The 19,709-nt window shown below is 30.8% G+C and overlaps 1 protein-coding gene across 2 annotated transcripts in view; it reads left to right on the forward strand.

Moving 5' to 3' along the window:
- LOC122568463 (serine-rich adhesin for platelets) overlaps positions 1 to 18,663 on the forward strand; it is a 129,061-nt gene extending 110,398 nt beyond the window's left edge. For both annotated transcript variants that reach the window (XM_043728212.1, XM_043728213.1), the window contains 7 exons: positions 15,859 to 15,996; positions 16,219 to 16,371; positions 16,453 to 16,631; positions 16,714 to 16,917; positions 17,000 to 17,146; positions 17,326 to 17,419; positions 17,522 to 18,663. In XM_043728212.1, coding sequence (XP_043584147.1) covers positions 15,859 to 15,996; positions 16,219 to 16,371; positions 16,453 to 16,631; positions 16,714 to 16,917; positions 17,000 to 17,146; positions 17,326 to 17,419; positions 17,522 to 17,802 — 1,196 coding nt within the window. In that variant the 3' untranslated portion in view covers positions 17,803 to 18,663. The remainder of the gene's footprint in view (positions 1 to 15,858; positions 15,997 to 16,218; positions 16,372 to 16,452; positions 16,632 to 16,713; positions 16,918 to 16,999; positions 17,147 to 17,325; positions 17,420 to 17,521) is intronic.
- The last annotated feature ends 1,046 nt before the right edge of the window (positions 18,664 to 19,709 follow it).

Below are 19,709 nucleotides of genomic sequence, written 5' to 3' on the forward strand. Positions count from 1 at the left end.
TCTTGTGATGATATCCTAATGCTAATAAGTTAAAAGTATTTTTGCCCTTTTTTTCGAATCTTTTTCTCTCTGTACACATTAGTATTATTACAATCCATCTTGTTTTACTGGTCCCACAACCGAGTACGGTCAGGTGATACAATACTTTCGTGAAAGCTTCCGAAGGAAAAGAGGGGAAAGCCGGTAAATCGATGGAGCAGGTAACATATTTATAAATAAGCGGTAGTTCGTAAATAAGATGCGCAGGGCGGATTTGAATGAATTATTAAATCCCGTAGAATTCTAATGGAATGTGTTTATTATCCGTACATTGAATAATAAATAAAATACGATATTTTTATATTATCGTTATTTTTTTAGTAATTTTAACAAGATATTGACGATGTTTTTAACTTTTAGTAATATAAAATATATAAATAATATTTTTAACAGCACGATTTGTAATTTATTACGTTTCTAAATATGCTTAGGTTTGCGTCATAGTATTTGCATGAGGTAAATTTTGCTACATTTAATATTTCACAATAAAATAAAATACAATTATTGCAATTGTAAGTGTTTATAAATATAGGACTTTATAACTAGACTGCGGATTTTTACGTGCAAGGATACATAAAATATCTAAAGTATTACAGAACACTTTTTGTAATATTTAATAAGTAAGACAATTTTCTATCTAACTTCCATCTTTCAAATTATATTTCGAGAAACATGAATTTATATAAATATTTGCGGTCTATTTATAATGTCTAAAAGTTAAGAAGAAGTTCATTAGACGCAAAATGGATAAAATAGCAATTCTACTGGTACTAAACAAAGGAAAGGTGTAAAAAGATTTGGTAGTATCCTGATAAAGGTGGATAATGCCACATTGATATTGATTCACAGAAGTAGAATTTAGACTTGCAGACAGAATTAGAATTCATGGATTGGATAGAACTGGATTGAACGTATTAACAAGGATGTTCTACAATATCAGATAATTTATTCGAATTCATTTCTTCAATATATTTAATGTTGAATTAACTTACATTACGTTAAATCAAATTAAATTAAATCGAATCAAACTGAGAATGAAGTACAAAATTATTAAAATAAAGGAAATGACACTTATTTAAAGAAATATACGTAGTAATCAATGTGACGTTGATTAAATGCATAAAACTCGTCAGTTTTCATTTGCATTCACATTCAAATTATCTACTCCGAATTACTGTTCATGCTTGCTTACTTTTCGTCCCATCTCATGTTTGATTCTACTAAAAAGAAACATTCGTCGCAATTACCTTCTTTTCTTAAAAGAAAATTCAAAGTACACGATATCGCAAAGAGAAAAAAACCGAGAAGAGAACCAAGTTAAAAACTCACTAACTTGACGAGAATAAAAATTGTCCGACTAGGAACGAGTAAACATAGCAAACGAAATTCAACAGGGAACTGTAATCATATACCTATACCTGTATGAACAATTTTACATAGTTATGTACTGGCTGTTTCATCCCGTGCAGTGCACAGAAATTTAGTTTGTTCAGGCTGGGTTTCCGAGTAGAAAATATAATATACCCTATAAATTCACAAAAGCTCTAAAATGCTCCAAAAATTGTCCATACATCTTTTTATTTACATATCTACCTCCTATTTTTTAATAAGTCGTACCATTTTTTGTCAGAAATAAATTATACCAAATTCGTATTTGCAAGGATTGAGGTTGAATTACCTTCGTTTATACGTTTAATACGTTAATTCGTTTTATTTTTTTTAATTGGAATTTGATGTTAATATTATACTAATGTTTTTTATCAAATTAATTTAGTTTCCTTGATAAAGAATGATAAATCGTGGATTTTGTTGTCTTTTTTCATTTTTAATTCTATAATTATACAAGTTTTTAATTAACAAGTAATTCGGTTAAGCGGTTAATGCGACTGGCATGATAACGCATCATATCGCACATTTGCAACGAATGTCACACAACTCGAAAAAATGCGATTTTCGAGTTATCACTATGAAAATGTTGCAGACACACTGTTCAATCCATTATGAAAATCTTGTTCATTTATCTTCATAATTTGGTTGGTAGAGAGCAGTTACCTCGTTTTTTCCGATTGAGATGACGTTGTGCTGTTTTCTATAAATGCGTCTTACTGTGAATTGCGTCTTAACTAGAAAGGGAGATCTCCAGAGCTAAAAACTAAAAATGAAGAAAAAATACACTTGAACCTGTTTCATAAACATTGTTCTCCTTCTTCATAAATTTGATTTAATCATGTACAAAAATAGTGTTTCGCTTCTTCTGGAAAATCTAGTTCTTCGAGTTGAATTACTTTCGTCGCAAATGTGCGACCTGCATGTATTTTGGAAAGAAATAAATATCATCGATATCGATGGAATATCATTCGTTTATGTACAGAAATTACAAATACAGTTCTCAATTTCTTATTCCTTTTTGAAGTATTCCATTCAACTTTGTTAGAAATTTCCGAAATTTTTATTATCTTCTTTCCTTTCTAATCAGAACTGTTATTTCATTATCTAATAAAATCGTAACCTTAAATATATTAACCTATTAACCGGACTATTAACATTTTGCTAATTAACATTAAAGGAGAAGAAAGACTAGTTAATTTTGGTTAGAACAATTTTAGTCCTTGCAAATGTACTCTATGTAACTGGTTTTTAAGATCTATAAAAAAATTATGTAGGAAAATTCGATTAATTAAATAGTTAACTCATCTTCTCTAGTCTTTTTCTTAAGAATTTAATTATTATGCTTGAAAAATATTTCTATATACGTATGTATTACAACACTTTCTACTAAAGAAGTTCGATATTACTCCAAACAACGAAAATTTTTTGTTCATCATGTTGAAACACCGTATGAGTACTTACAACCATCGTATACGTGCGAGTGTAATCGATAAATTACTCAGTAACGTACGGATTTAGGGGTGATATTTACGATACGAATATCCTTAAGTCGAATCGATCAAAAACAACTTTAAATTAAACCAGGAAGCTTATCGTGTGTACTCGACGATCTATATTGGTTGCGTCTTGAAATTGTGATACTGGGTCCTTCAGTATTCCTCTTCTCCCCTCCATTTCACTGTCTGTCGTGGGTGGATGGAACCGATCGATGAATTCCCGGGAGTCCAGCTCGCTCGCGTGTACGTTAAACAGAGATAGAAAATACGGAAATTCCAAGAGATGTGACGGATAGAAAGGGTTGATTCTTGAATACGCGAAACCGATAGTAGCATAGACAAATGAGAGAAAAGGGGACATAGACACACAAATTTTCGAAGGAGAAAAGAAAATGAAAGAAAGAAGGTAAATAGCAGAGAGAAAAACAGGGACAGGGGAAGAATGCACCTATAGATAGATGCGATAAACGGAGTGTGATTTTCGAATGTGAAGTTTAGCAAATTTTGTATGGTGCAAAGATGAAGAAGTACGTGGTATACTTTCATAAAAAAAAAACTAAACATTAGGTTTTCATTGTTTACCGAGATTTGTAGGTAGCGACAGTCTTATATTTCACGTATAGATGAGGGAAATGGAAAACATATACATATACAAAGATAGGTGGAGGTTGTGGTTTTGGGGAGTTTAACGTATTAAAAGATGATAAAAGTGCACGCTACTCGCGTTATCACGTCTCTTGTAATTGTTGGAAATACTAGATATTTATAGCTTGGTACTACTAGTTTTGTGATTCACGTATGGTTTTTTGATAGCAAGTTCAGATTTCATGATGCATCTCGTAGAATGGTAGACGAAGTGGCGAGTAAAACAAGGGGTTAGAAAGAAAATAGGAGAGATAGTAGTTTATGGAACTATAAAATGGGAGTAGAAAAATCCTCGGCTAACAATAAGGGGGATGGATGAAAGCAGGGCAGAACCGACCAAGGGAGAGGATAAGCTCTGACCGGTGCAAGGTCGGCGAGATTGCATTCTATGACGCATTCGCACATTTGTATTTGGGTCTAGGTCATGGGGTGGTATACGTTCGATAATACGGAAACTCGACAAGGCGAGTTAATAGAATTTTTGTACTACTTCGTTGCTGTGTTTTCGATACGTTGTTTCTACTTCTATAGGTACACATTGTTGCATAACATTTGGAGAAACAGGGTTCCATTGTTTTGATCGATTAAAGTCGATGAAGGCTTACGATGGTTTGTGTATTGTACAAGCTATTTCGATTATGATGAATGTCTAAATTATTTTCATATTGAAAATAAGAAAATCACTAAAAAGAATTTACATGCATTAATAATTGGAAGCAGCACTTACTACCTTTTATAGAATCATTTAGTTATTTGAAATTATCTATTAAATCACATAGCAATAATAAATTTTAGTATCTTTAATACTAAAGATATACACCTACGTACTACTATATACATACATATACAATATATACGGGTATATATATACGTAACTGCTTCAAAGAAATCAAAATGAAAGATATGTAAGTAAACGTATACCTATAATGTAATAATATAAAATATATGATATAAATTGACAAAATTTCTATAAAAAATTATAAATTAATTTATAACAGTACATTAACTCCTTAATGTACAAATTTTTCCTTGATTTATTAATAGAAATGATTACATTCTTTTACAATAAAAGATAACTGTTAATAATACAAGTAGATGTATTATATACTTTTCATGAGATATACAGATATTTTATTTTAGGAGATGCAGCTTGAGTACATAAGAATCAATGGAAAAATTAAATAATTAGCTAAACTAAAGGTAATAATCTATATCCGTATATATCACATGCATGTGCATCAAGTGGTTAAAAACAAGTCATAAATGAACATCGTGTATGGTTGATTAAACAATGTACCATATTTCTTTTATCATCCTCTACCAATTCATGTTTAATGGTATTGTACTTTTGAAACACCCTGTAAATCACTTTTCTACTAGAAGCCATTAAAGTTTCTGAACAGTAATGCACATGTACTCAATCGGCAAGTCTCGTGTAAAATATGAAAAGAACGGAAATACATATGTAGCCTGGAATAAAAAGTTAAACGAAGCTTCGTTGCAAAACAAAGAATCATTCGTTTGTTAGGAAGCTGTATGAAGAAGTGTTATATTACTTGGCGATATATATACGTGGAGTTCGTTCAAACAGGTTTAATGTTCAAACGCGATTTTCTACAACGGTGGTCTCTAAGAGAATGTTTATTTATAATTCAACGATATATGTATGTATACATAAATACATAGGTGGAGATTTGGGTTGAAGTCGTTGGAAAATCTACTACTGCTGTTCAAATTTGACTATGTGTATAACCAATTTCGTTATGTTCGGATGGGGCTGAGTGATAATTCATGCTATAACGATTTTATACCACCGATGAAATCCAACTTTTCGTGATGTAAAATACAATGCTACCTTTAATCTTTTGTCTTTTAATATTTATCAGTATTTTAGTCTAATTTTAACTTAAATGTCAGTTTTTAAATTTACATATAGGTACTAACAATAAGTATGTATATAGGATGTCTAGGTTAATGTAATATACGTATCAGCATCTTTAATTTGACAGAATATTTAATACTACAACTACCAACTTGTCCACTACAATAAATACTCTGCGTATAAATAATTATAATTAAAGTTAAAGAGATACTTTATTTTGTATGTTGAAGGCAAGGCAATAATATGCTTTTGCTCCTTTCAAATGTACTGTCATAATATACATACATATAAGAATGTTTTCAAGCAATTTTGCAATTGGGCTATATGAGAGCACGGTGGCTATTTTCTAATCGCGTTATATATGAGGTCCTATTGTATTGTGCCAAAATCACATATTGTGTATAGTTTTTGATAATTGCAGAAACAAAAGTACTAAAATCTATCGTTTTGGCAAATTGGTCGTTGTATTGTTCAGTTGCAAAGAAAAGATATGGGAGGCTATAAAACATTTTATTATTAAGTGTTAGAAAATTCTGTTAAAAAACATGACAGTTGATTAATAAATATTAATAAAAATGGTAAACGTCAGAAATACAAAGAACTCTTCGAAGCAAGCTATAAGGATCTTCTTATTCACGAAAATTGATTGGTATTTACTTACTCAGCTGAAAATAAAATGCAAATACAGGATACGTATCTTTCAAATAAAAATAACCTCTTATTAACGAAAATTCCTTTCAGAAACTTGCAAAATATTTTTAGCAGTTCAAGTCTCTAAAACTCATTGACCTGTACTTACACGGCTTATTCGCCTAAAAAGAATATCTTTTTATTGCGTGTACAAAAATTCATTTGCTATTTCTACATTTAATCAATGATAACTCTGTTCTAGATGAAAAATTTTTTCCGCAGTTGTATATCTTTTATTTTATTCTATAAAAGGTGCACCATATAATTATCGATTATTAAGTATTTTGTCTACTTTTTTGCAAATAAACTTTTGTTACGTAAAACAGGCACCAAATTAATTTAAACGCCTTATAAATATGAAAATGATTAACAATATGGCGCGAAATCGATAAAATGCACGATGTAAGGCGTAAGACGTAAGGAGTTTTACCTGTTGCAATTCTCAAAAGCAGGCGGCATGTTAAATGCTTATTTTGAATAAACACAACTCGTTTTAATCATTATTGCAACATGTTCCTCAAGGGGCAATTATCTGCAGAGTACAAATGACTCCATTGAATCATTCTCTTCGAGCATTTCGTTGAAGCCGGATCTCGTATAGTACAGTGTAATAATAATCATGATAATGGTTATTATCGATTAACCGTCACTATGCACGTGACTGTATTTGTTGCTAAACCGAGGCAATCGATAATTCTAGCAGCATATGATGTTCCGATTAAAGTATATTCGATTAGTGTTTCATTATTTTTGGAACGTTCTAATTTATAATAAAAAAATTTATTCTAGTCAAATTTTAGGTCATGAAGTAATCAGTAATCATTCCTCTTATTTTATTTTAAACTCACTTTTGACTAGTTATCTATCTTTTAAATAGCTTCTTCAGAGCTTCTGTATTTTATATGATTCAAGGAGATAACTTACCTCTTACATTATTTAAACTTGAACCAAGCTGAACAGTAATAATCAACAAACACGTGAATATGCAAGTTAACTTATAATTTAACATCCCTCACTAAGGAAGAAAATTCTTATTTAGATAGGCTAACTATTCGAGAAAATGAAAATAAACATTTTCTCGTAATCCACATAGGAATAATGAAACTTACTGTCAGCGAAACACCTGGATTTTTAATACAATTGCATACCTGAACGGGATAAAAATACGAAAAATAAAAAAGAAAACAGCCATGGAATTAAAATATCTTGAAATAAAGCAACAGAGAGAAAGCGAATATATCGTAATAGTAAACAAGCAGTTTTTACCTTGAAAATGATCATCATATGCGAATAACATCGTAAGAAGAGGAATTTACAAGCCGAGCCCCTTGCTGGTAGATGGCCAGATTTACTCGAGCATCTCAAGCATTGCTATCGATCAGGTAGCTAGCCTATCTACTACTCTCTAACTCAACTATTGCATCGATCCAATTTCATCCAATGATCCAATCTAAACAATACTATTTTACTTTGACGACAAAGAAAAGCAACAGATCGCAAAGCTGTCGACCCATCTATCTATCTAACACATCATTTATATACATGTTTTATAATTAAAGGTACAGGAATGAAGCCGAGTAGGAAAATAGGAAATAGGAAAATAGGGAAATAGGAAAATTCAAAATGTAAGATAGGGGAATCTTGACTGAATTTTTTCTTGGCATGAACATCAGCTTTCGTGTGGAGTTATTCTTGGCACGATCGTCCATGACGATGACGAGCATCGTCGATGAGGTGGTGGTCGGCAATAGAAGGAAGACACGAAGTAGTCGGAGACGGTTATTCGGTTCGTCAGCGACGGAATCGAGGAACTTTGCGACGCGTCGTCGGTCAAAGAGTGATGATTATTCGTATCGAGAGTAACCCTATTGCGGATATAGAGTTGTCAGGTGAAACTTTGGTTCATTAAGACGATCCTCGAGAGCCTAGAAAACTAGAAACTCTTCCAACTGCGAATGGTCTCTTGCACTTATTCCTTTTCATAATCGTTATACTTACGATTTAATCTCAGATTATCGTTTCATTTTGGAAAAATAAGAGGAAATCATTTGGTATATTATTTTCTACATTTATATCTAAATACGATGTTTTCTAAATTTGATCATAATATGGATAACATTACTGTGACGCTCCTTTGTGGAAAGATAAAAGAATTTCTTGGAGCGGCAGGGAATATAATTTTTATATTTTCTAAATTTAAATATAAACATAATACTTTCTAAATGTTATAATAACATGGAATTATTGTGGATAATTTTCTTTTTGAAAAAGTAGAAGGAAACTATCTGGTGGTGTAATATTTTAATATTTTCCAAATTATAATATAAATATAATCTTTTTAAGATTTTATTACAACATGGAATTGTTTCGGACAACTTTATTTGTGAAAAACTGCAATCGTTGTATGATTATCAAGACTCTTTTAGCAAAATATTTAAGTTAGTTAGATACACGTTAAATGTTTATATGTAATATGAGAAACACGAGTGATAATTGCCGTGAGAGATATTGAGATAGATCTATTGGTGAGATATTGTGATTAGAATGACCACCTTACACTTGACTGAGGTCCAACTGTCAATTATCCGTCACATATCCGACCGATTGGCAATGAAAATGTTCCTATTTATAAGTTATGCATTTGCAACATTTCGATATTATATTCGTGTGTTTTTATCAAGGGTTCCTACTGGAATTTTTGGAAAATTTCTTCTCGCTAAACTCAGTATTTTCGGCGAAATTTTACGTTAAGGGTAATGATCTATGATCCTCCATGCACAATAATATTTTGATCTTATTTTAGCAACTTATCGTAAATAAGAAATTCGCTTCGCTGATTGGTATTCACTTTCTTCAAATACCGTTTACTCTACGTATAGATATATCGATCGCGGAGGTGTACAGCTGATCCTAGACTATAAATAATCGTCCTTCTTAAATGAAAATTTGCAGACAAATTGCTTCACCTCCCAAATTATTTCAACATATTAAATATTTCTATTATTTTCAACTACGAATGAAATATATTTTCCATTTTTTGATTTTTTATTATTAAATATAGCTTAAATTATCCCTCAAAACTTTTATTTTTCCAATTAATAATATCGCAGTAAGATATTAGAATATTATAGTAAAAATGTGGCATTTCTTGGGTGCCAGTAAAAATCTACATGTTTCAGTTGACTGGTAGATTCGAGGAGGAAGTTATCATTTATAAAACAAGCATTTGTTATCCTAACAATAAAGTTGGATACTTACAGAAATATCTATAGATCTTCGAAATACTATTCAACCAAATAATTGGATCATAAATTACAATGTAAAAAGTCTGCGCATCGAATTCGAAGTCCGTCAAGTTACTTTTTGTCATGATTCGTCCAACAACTCAAGTGTCATGGGCCAAGTAAACTCTATTTCGATCCTCGGTTTTATCAGAACCCAGATCAATTTATTTGCATCGTCGATGAATTTTTCGCCACCAGCAAAAACATCCTAAATTTTAACGAACAGAATTGAAATTTCATCTCGCGATTAACATTTAGTAGTTTTTAATTCCACTTTAATTTCAATTCGTTATCGAAGATTCGTTTGAAAAATTGCTATAATTCTTTTAGCCGAAATATCGATTTCTTTATAACGTGCTTTTTTTTAAATAACTTTCTTAAATCAAGTAAATGTTTTCCTGTTATTTAATCAATTGAATGTTTTGCATTATTCTTTATTATTGATTCAATATTTCAGCTTTCCAAGCAAAGGATAACGCATTATGTGGTGCTAAAAATCGCAGTATAAGTAAAAAAACAAGGCTATCTTGTAGCCTTTTGGAAAAATACTAAACATGTTTCAATCCAGGAAATTTTATTTTATCTAATTTTAGAACTTGGAGATAATTATAGGAATTATTATTATTATAGATTAATATCTATAATTGTCGTTAATTTTCATTAATATCTGAATTATAATGCCTACATATTTTTATGTTATCGATAGATAATTATTTGATTTATTTTTGTATCATTGCCAATTGTTATTTAATCTTTTTTATTATTCTACAACTATCGATATTCGAATTTTATTATTTGTTTGCCTCCTTATAATTTTTTAAATTACAAATCTTAGTAAATTTATAGTTCACATTTCTTTTTTTAGATATAATCGTAAACTGAAAAAGCTGTAAAAAAAGCTGTTATGAAAAAATGGTATATTATTATGTCTTTTCTGTAATAATCCCCGAGCAAAATTGGGAAAAGGTCTATTGTAAAGCAAATCTGTATAATTAATCATAATCGAAAAACTCGGTGGAATTCAATTTGAGCCTCATAAAACATTCTCTTTTTTATGTATGTGTGTGTGTATCGCCACTTCCTTCTTATTACGACGTCACAGATTACCGAAAATAATATTTTCCTTTTATCCTCTTTAGCATTGTGGATATTATAATCGGACGAAGAATTTATCTGACAACACAAAAGTCGGTCTAACTTCCTAGTCAATGTACATGGAGAGACCAAATACAAATACAATACATAGAGAACTCAAGTTCTGTGTTTAGTTGGTTCCGCAGAGTGAAAATTTTGAACCAGTTTCGTTCAAATTTAGCAACTATTGACAGAATGATTTGGAATTTTAATGAAATCCCGTTTCAATTATATACAGATACATATACATCATACAATGATTAATTTAATTCTCGCACTTCTTACTAGTCATAGTAACGTCACAATCAAACGTCTAAACATGGAATAAAATTTCCTGAAAAGGAAAGAGGAAAGAAAAGCTAAATGTATGCATTGGAACAAATATAGATATAATTAATGAAAATTATTTCAGTAAGAAAAAGGGCTTGGTCATTGATTTAAATCGCCAAGAAGGCGTATCGATGATGAAATCTCGAACAAGTTGTGGTTCGAGTAGATAGTGAATCGATAGTACGATAGGAATTTTCGAGGCGATGTCACCGCGGACAGAATCAATATCAGGGGCAAAAGTCCGGTCACGGAAAGTGACGATGGAAAATAATGCTGGCCCTGCATTATTACTCGAATGCTAAGGGAGTCGGTGCCACGTTGAGGAAGGTCACGGGTGCCTGGTGGAGTGAAGACGGTGATCCTGTTTACTCAAAAGATCTCATCAAGGAGTTTGAAGTGGAGAATCCACCGCTCGAGGATGAGCTCGCTTGGATTCTCAAAAAAGGTATTTTGTTATCCGACGCTTGATATTTCGAGTTCCGAGTGTCATTTCCAATAGCAGTTTATATCGTTATGAGTGAACGTTATCGTCGATAGACTTGTTGTCATTGGCGTTTCTCGTAATTCGAAACCGTACAATATCCGATAGATGAGACTATTTTATGTGAATTTGTCGTTTAATCTGTTATCCGGGTCAGCTGTTAACTAGAAACTCGTATGAACATGAAATTGGGAATTAATCAAGACAAATCAATTTTAGTGCCTCCAAATTTGATAATTGAGAAGTTTTTTTTCACCACGCTGTTAAAACATCACGATTTGATAAACTATACATTAGAGAAATCAAATTTTCAATAATTGTATCTAAAAAGAGAGAAAGATGGACACCGCTAACGAGAAAATATTGAATTCAAGAGTACAAATACAGAATTCAATAGTACAAGATTCAACTCTGCAACTAGAATTGTCGACAGATTATAATTTGTAACGACTACTGGAGGGTAAAATGTCATTCTAATTCATAGATTTCATACAGATCATTTTAACGTCGAGAGTATTTTCAAATTACGGCAATTTCCTGACTGGAGAATTGGCGTAATAGCCACGACGTAGTTATCATTCTGACTTTTATTCTTTGTATTTGATCGTGCAAAACGAAAAACAGGAAAATCGATGTAACGCATGTGACGCATGTGACGCGTTCAGACCGTCGCACGTCGCGTCGCGTTGCAAAACGTGAACAGGTACCTACCTATTCCGAGCACTAAACATATTAAGGACATTGTAGTTATTAGCGTTTCTAAATTGATATATGCTGAAAATATGTACATAGTTACACATGTATATTTACAGTTTCGAATAATATTTAAAATTTGTTTACTTTAAGTTTAATCTATTTAAATCTATTTAAATTTTAAAAATTTGTTTGAGGATGTGAAACATTTTTAATGCAAATACATTTTGTATATTTTGTTCGTGATTATTAGGGAAATCTGCAAATTGTTAAATGTAAAACAATTTTCGCATATCTTTATGATTTTTTGCAGAAGTAGAAATATTGGGTTGACAACTAAGTGATCGCGGATTTTATCAATACCATCTAATGACAAAATCCGCAATCACTTAGTTGCCAACCCAATATCAGCAATTAAAGATGATTTAACGATGGCTTTGAGAGTTTCGTGACGTAATAATTAAATACTCATTTTGAGAAACTGTTTTCTGTTAACTATACTGACACGTTTCCCAGTTGATTCACCATCACTGTCTTGATCAGTATATTTGCAACACGATGACGACGAACGACAGTACTAACTGTACCGCACAGTCTTCGCCAGTCAGTAGCTTCATGATCTTTGTACAGAAAGCCCGTGTAGTGAACGTTTCTGTAACCAGCACGCGTATAATTTATTCCAACATAGTAGGCGAGCCTTCGTCAATATATTTATAATTCACATTTAATCAAAGTCTAAATTCTTAAATTTACTATACAATCACCTTATCAAAAGATAGTTTCACTTCTCGTGATCCGAGCAGAGAAAACTCGTTTGGCCAAAGTTTATACTTACAGTTGACCTCACAATCAGCAAATAGAATCTTTATTTTCCCATGCAATTCTATTATCAACCAATCGATTCGTAATCGTTTATTCGTTTTATATGCGTAGTGTAATTGAACGAAAACGGAAGGACAAACAAATAATATGAGATGTATATGGAATAGCTTAAAAAAATGATCTCTGTTATAGTGATATATTTTAATGAATGTTTTGTGAATCTTGATACGTATGTTTATAAATACTTGGAAAGTCTATGTTACCTGTGAAAGAATTTCTCGTGTGATTCAAAGATAGTGTTAGTATCAGTGAATGGAAAGTGTTGATTCTCAGAATTAGTATTACATATTTATCATATGTACATGGGTATGGTTTATATGTGAAGGGTGAATGTCGGTGCTACAGCCTTGACTTTTCTGTAATTTACAATTAATCGAGGAAACGAGTTTTTTTATTCAACCATTTATGTCACGTAACATACAGTGACTCACGAAATATGTATGTGAACACTTATAAGAAATTTTTACGAATATATTGTATGTAGGTATATAGAAGTCAGAAAGATATGTACTGCAAATGTATTTAGTAAAAAATTAGTACACAACGTGAATAGTCATTCTAAATATGTAATATACAGTGTTAATCAAATTTCAACATAATACATAATATATTGATAAAAGATTTCTTTAATTATCTGAATACTTTTGATTAAAGAGAATTAGTTTAATTTCATTTAAACTGTAGCAAAATAATTATTATAACGTGTTAGTGTACAGTGTACAGGAAGACGACTTTAATTTATTATTCATTTATGCACTTCTAATTATCTTTAAGATGGAAGAAAGTTATCGTGTTAAGGAAAAAAGGTGATCAGATTCATGAAGGATACATATAATCTGAATGGCCGAAATTTAACTGGAATTTTGTTCACTTCATATGACACCCACAGATCCATTTTATTCTATCGCAAGCTGTTATTCAACAGCACTTCATCCTATTGACACTGTTGTTGCAGTTCTTTCAGATTCGCGATTGTTTCTTTTTCCCGTCTCATAGTATTTTTGCTCTTTCTCTCTTCCATGCTGCTGCTATGTTCTCTCATATCTTGTTTATTTGCGTCCTCGAGAGCTTTCCTCGCTTTTCGTCCTTTTTCTCTTTTCCTTCTTTTCTGTTCTCTCTCTCTCTCTCTCTCTCTCTCTCTCTCTCTCTCTCTCTCTCTCTCTCTCTCTCTCTCCTTCCTTCCGTTATCCATTGTGATTTTGCACGTCCTTGAAAAAGCTGTTGCTTGCTTTTTAAGGGTGGACAAAATGATAAAAATGATAAGTGTTTCGTTTCATATTCTGTTCCCGATATTAAAACATGTTGTTCAATCTGTGTTTTATTGATTCGTACTTACTACATTTAAGGCGTGCAATTTTTATCTTTGGTTTTCAAATTTTCATTTGATTTTCAATACATTTTATTTTCAAATTTCACGTCAACTCATATCGCGTTTGTTGGAAAAATTTCATAGACTTTTTATTGGTATGTCTATTACTTTTTATAATCTTGATAATTGTTATCTGATATATCTATGCACTTCTTATTTCACTACTATTAATACTTTAATAATGGGATTGTTTGAGAAAACATTATTAACACATTTAGGCCATGTCTTTTGTATATTATCATTTAAACACTGGTTACATAAAAGTATCTCTTTTTATATAAAATTGTTGTATTTTGATCGGAAATTGAATTTTTTTTAGAAAAACTTGTTATAATATAATATATTATATCAATATAAAAAATGGTAACGACGAGAGTGTGTACATATATTTTTTCAATATTATTATCAAAATATTGCTTTACTACATTAATAGTGATATTATTCAAAGAGATATTATTCGAATGATAACCTTATTATTTCAAATTATCTTAAAATACAATATGATATTGCATAAAATGAAAGAAGAAATTAATTTATATTTTATATTTCATACATTTTTATGAAACCATAATTAGATACATGTAACGTCTGAATTGATATAACATACATTCATTCATTCGCGTTATAAAATTTTTAATATTTGAAGCAAAATTATTTCTATTATTTCCTTCATTTATTACCCTCTCTTTTCTCATTTCGTTTATTACGAAATAAATATCATACATACGAAAACAGTTAATAATCGTCATAATGCATGGGAACTTTACAGCCATACTGCATACATATGTATATGCTCTAGCTCTGAGTAATGGAATTCTGGAATTCTATGCTACGTGTTGCTAACGTTATATCTTACTTCCTTGTCATTAGAAGCAACTGCGTATATTACGTGATGTAACAACAAATAAGTGGTACACTGATATACAGAATGTTCCATTTATTTCGAATTCTTAAATATCTTATGTTGTTTACTTCTATCAATGAAAAAATTGTATCAGGACAAAATTAGTTGATTCAAAATATTATGATATGATAAGTATACTACTTATAAAAACTTGTAAAAATTTAAACAAAAAATTTTTGTGATACTCGGTACACATTTCTAATAAGCGATTCTCTCGTATGTTTGTTATTTTGACATAACTGTGTTTCATATTTGTCATATATATTCAGAGGTAGCGCCAAGACTTTTGATTCGGCGCCGAATTCTGTTACCATAACCTATCATAATATAGTCACAACCACGGAATACGGTCGTGGTCATAGCCATAACAGCTATATCTATAATATAGGTCGTAACTCGCAAGTATGAAAAGTATCATTTTATCAAGATTAAACTATTTGAGTATGTAAAAGTGTCAAGTGTCAACTTTTTTGTTATGTAGATTAAATATTATAATAATTCGTTCCGGCTGATAAGACTTGAAAGTAATTCGAAAAATATTGTGTAAATTGTAAGAACATTGTGACATCGCATGAAAAAATTAAGATGCTACGTCGTAACCAAAAAGCGTTACTCTACTGTGAACTATTTGGACTTTCAGAGGAAGACGAATCACAGATTTTCGTAAAGTTCTTCAAATTTCACAAGTGTTATGATCTAATACCAACCAGCGCTAAATTAGTTGTTTTTGATACGCACCTCCTCGTCAAGAAGGCCTTCTTTGCTCTCGTCTACAATGGTAAGTTGCAAAAGCATATATATTTGTATAGCATTTTAATGATCATTATTTCATTTCATTGCTCAAAATCAATTTTTTATTATGGGAAACATTTACATTTACTACATGATTTAATACATTAAATATTTAAATATTTAACAAATTACTTTTGGATATTTTTGTATTTATTACTGATAAAATTATTTATTTTATCGTATATTACATAAATAACTTTATATACAGGTGTGAGAGCTGCACCACTATGGGACAGTTCAAGACAAGAATTTGTTGGAATGCTAACTATAACAGACTTTATAAAAATCTTACAGATGTACTATACCAGCCCATCTGTAACAATGGATGAATTAGAAGAACATGAATTAGATACATGGAGAAGTAAATATTTTTTATCGATAGATGTTCTATAGATTATATATATGTTCAAAAGTATAAATATTTGGAATTTTATCATTTTAGAAGTCTTGAAAGATCAAGTGCATCCATTAGTGAGCATTGGCCCAGATGCATCTTTATACGAGGCCATTAAAACTCTAATTCAAAATAGAATTCATCGTCTGCCTGTGATAGATCCAGATACTGGAAATGTTCTCTATATTTTGACACACAAACGAATCCTTAGGTTCCTCTTTCTTTATGTAAGTATGAAACAAGAAGAATTGTAAAATCAAAGAAACTACTTATCGGCATATATATCTTATTTGAATAATTCATTAACAGATACACGAGCTACCAAAACCATCTTTCACCGGTAAAACATTGAGGGATCTAAGGATAGGTACCTTTGAGAACATAGAAACAGCAACAGAAGAAACTAGCATAATTTTAGCTTTAAAGAAATTTGTTGAAAGGAGAGTTTCTGCATTACCAATTATTGACACTGAAGGAAAGTTGGTTAATATTTATTCAAAGTTTGATGTTATTGTAAGTGAATTTCATAAGTCACAAATACTATACTTTTATTTTTAATAATATTACCTAATACGTTATTTTTGTATTTTCACAGAACTTAGCTGCAGAAAAAACATATAATAATTTAGATATTTCATTAAGAGAAGCAAATGAGCATCGTAATGAATGGTTTGAAGGAGTTCAAAGTTGTAAATTAGATGAAACCCTATTTACTATTATGGAGAGAATTGTTAGAGCAGAGGTATAATCTTCATATTTTTCATATTAAAAGAATATGTTAGGAATGATTATTGATCGTTTATTGCGGTACATTTTGAATAGAACAGAGCTTATAATTATTTAATTAGTATAAATGTAATATAATGTACTATTTTATATGACTGTGAATATATATAAATAAGTCATATAAAACTTTTTTAGGTCCATAGGTTAGTAGTGGTTGATGATGATGATAAAGTGATCGGTATAATTTCTCTATCCGACTTACTCTTCTACCTCGTTCTTAGGCCTTGTGGTAAGAATATATCTTAATTTACATTTTTTCGAGACAAAAGTACACAGCATTAATACTATTAAGATTAAAAGGTATTAATAACGAACAAATATCAATGTTTAGGTGAAGATGGCAGTAGCAACAAAGATAGTTCTGTATCGTTAAGAGCACAGGATTCTACATCAAAGGCTCCGAGTTCTGTGCAATCGGAGGCTTCCATTCCTGATGGTGAAGCAGAAGCTGAACAAGATACAGCTGAAGTAAACCAATCCGAAGAAGCACCCGCAACACCTAGTCCACCACTGAGTCCTGCAGCATCAGATATTTCTGAACCTCAGTCAACTTTAGTAAATCAGTCTCAAGAATCTGCGTGGCGGGAAGTAGCCGTATCAGGAGGAGATTGAGCCAATATTATCTTAACATGCCATTAAGCATGAAATTGTGAATCAATTGTTTGACTACAACGTCAAACCGTTATAAGATAACGACAACAAGCAGTGTACGACTGAGCTTGTTTTTCATTTGTTCTTAATACTTGCGTGTACAATGCTTAAGAACTTAGGAAAAATATGCGAAAAATTGTTCTTCTCTCGTTCGATCAATTTACGTCACAAAACTAACTGTTGTCTAAAATAATGTAATCGTGTTGAACGCGTGAAAATAATGAAATGAATTTTACTGGACGCGACAAACGATAATGCGATGCTCTATACTGTATAAAATAATTAAACTTAATTTTTTATGGTACAAATGCTACTCAGCGTAAACGTTCGAGCTTCTTGCCAGGAACGGTTGCTACGCCATTATCTACTCAGGGTATGATATTCTGTACACCCTTTCTTCAATCGTACACTGGGAATGTTTCAGTAGAATTTTCGGGGAAACAAATAGTGGTTTCTTGCATCCTTTCGATTTATGATGTTACTACGCTCCTAATACTGGTATCCTTGTATTTTATTTCAAATCAAAGATTATGAAGTAATTTACTTTACTCATATAGTATAGAAAAATGTGCAGAAGACATAAAACAGAATAGTCGTATGTCAAAGAGTGCTCCATAATTAATAAATATGGACCTCGTTTTTACAGAGGCCTTCCATGCTTTCTCCTGACAGGAACGAAATACAGTGTTAAGCAAACGTCTAAACATGTACATATATCCTGTATGCTTATCTATAAAAAAGCTTCTTATCCATGAACTGTCACGTTGGATGTCTGAATATTAGAAACTGATATGCATAATAAACGATTTTGTTTTAAACAATTGCACAGCATGTGATATTTTTAAAAAACGAAAAAAAAGAGAAAAATATGGTGCTTTTGATCTTGCGTTAACTCTGATATAACGATAAAATGGTAGTAGTGTGCAGATAATGAATAACAAACAATAAAATACATACGTAGTAGATAAAATGTTCGAAATTAATTGTATTATCATCTAACTTCTACATAAGCTTCACGAAATATTTCACTACAGGAAAGCAATACTTGTTAAATTTATATGTTATTATTTCATGTACGTTTTTTAAGAAATAATATTTATGAGATGAATATACATTATTAAGTACTGAAAGGCCTATAAAATGTGAAAAATAAGGACAATTTTACAACTAATATGCGTTGCCGCGGATATTTTAATTAATGTATAAAAATACTTGCAGCACTTCGTTCAAGTCATTTATGAAACTATTTAATTACAAACATATTAGTTTTTTTAGACTTGTGTGTATATACATACATATAATTTTACTTAGTAGCGCTTCTTTTAAATACTTCTATGTTTTTATTTGCTTTATATGCAAGAGATTTTTTATAAATTAACTAATATGTTCACGAATTTTCCTTTTGAAAAGAGAACATGTTAAAATTTTTACGACTTCTCACTAAATTCAATATGTTATTAATCACTGACAGAAACAACTGGCATTCGAAAAGAAATACAGTAAATGAAAAATTTTGTAATTGTATTTTATGTTGTTGTTATTTTTTATATGTAAGTGATGATTAGTTAAAAGAAATTATTTCGAAAACTGCGAAAATTGGTTCTCGTAAATATTTATAAAATTAATAGTATCATACAAAGATTAAACAAGCACCAATATTGAACTGTACTTGAGAATTATATAAAATAGAAACTCTACTCAATATTGTATATTGTTTAAATAACAAATTATAAAATGAGTGGCAGAAAGCATTCCTGTAAAAATGTTTTATTAAAAAACACTGTTTCAGCTTGAAACAGACTTCATTCTACGCTTACTGCACGTAAGAAGAGGTGGAATTATAAATTATGCAGGATATCTGCATGTGT

Source organism: Bombus pyrosoma, linkage group LG6 (assembly GCF_014825855.1).
Source record: "Bombus pyrosoma isolate SC7728 linkage group LG6, ASM1482585v1, whole genome shotgun sequence".
In the NCBI taxonomy this organism is placed as follows: Eukaryota; Metazoa; Arthropoda; class Insecta; order Hymenoptera; family Apidae; genus Bombus; species Bombus pyrosoma.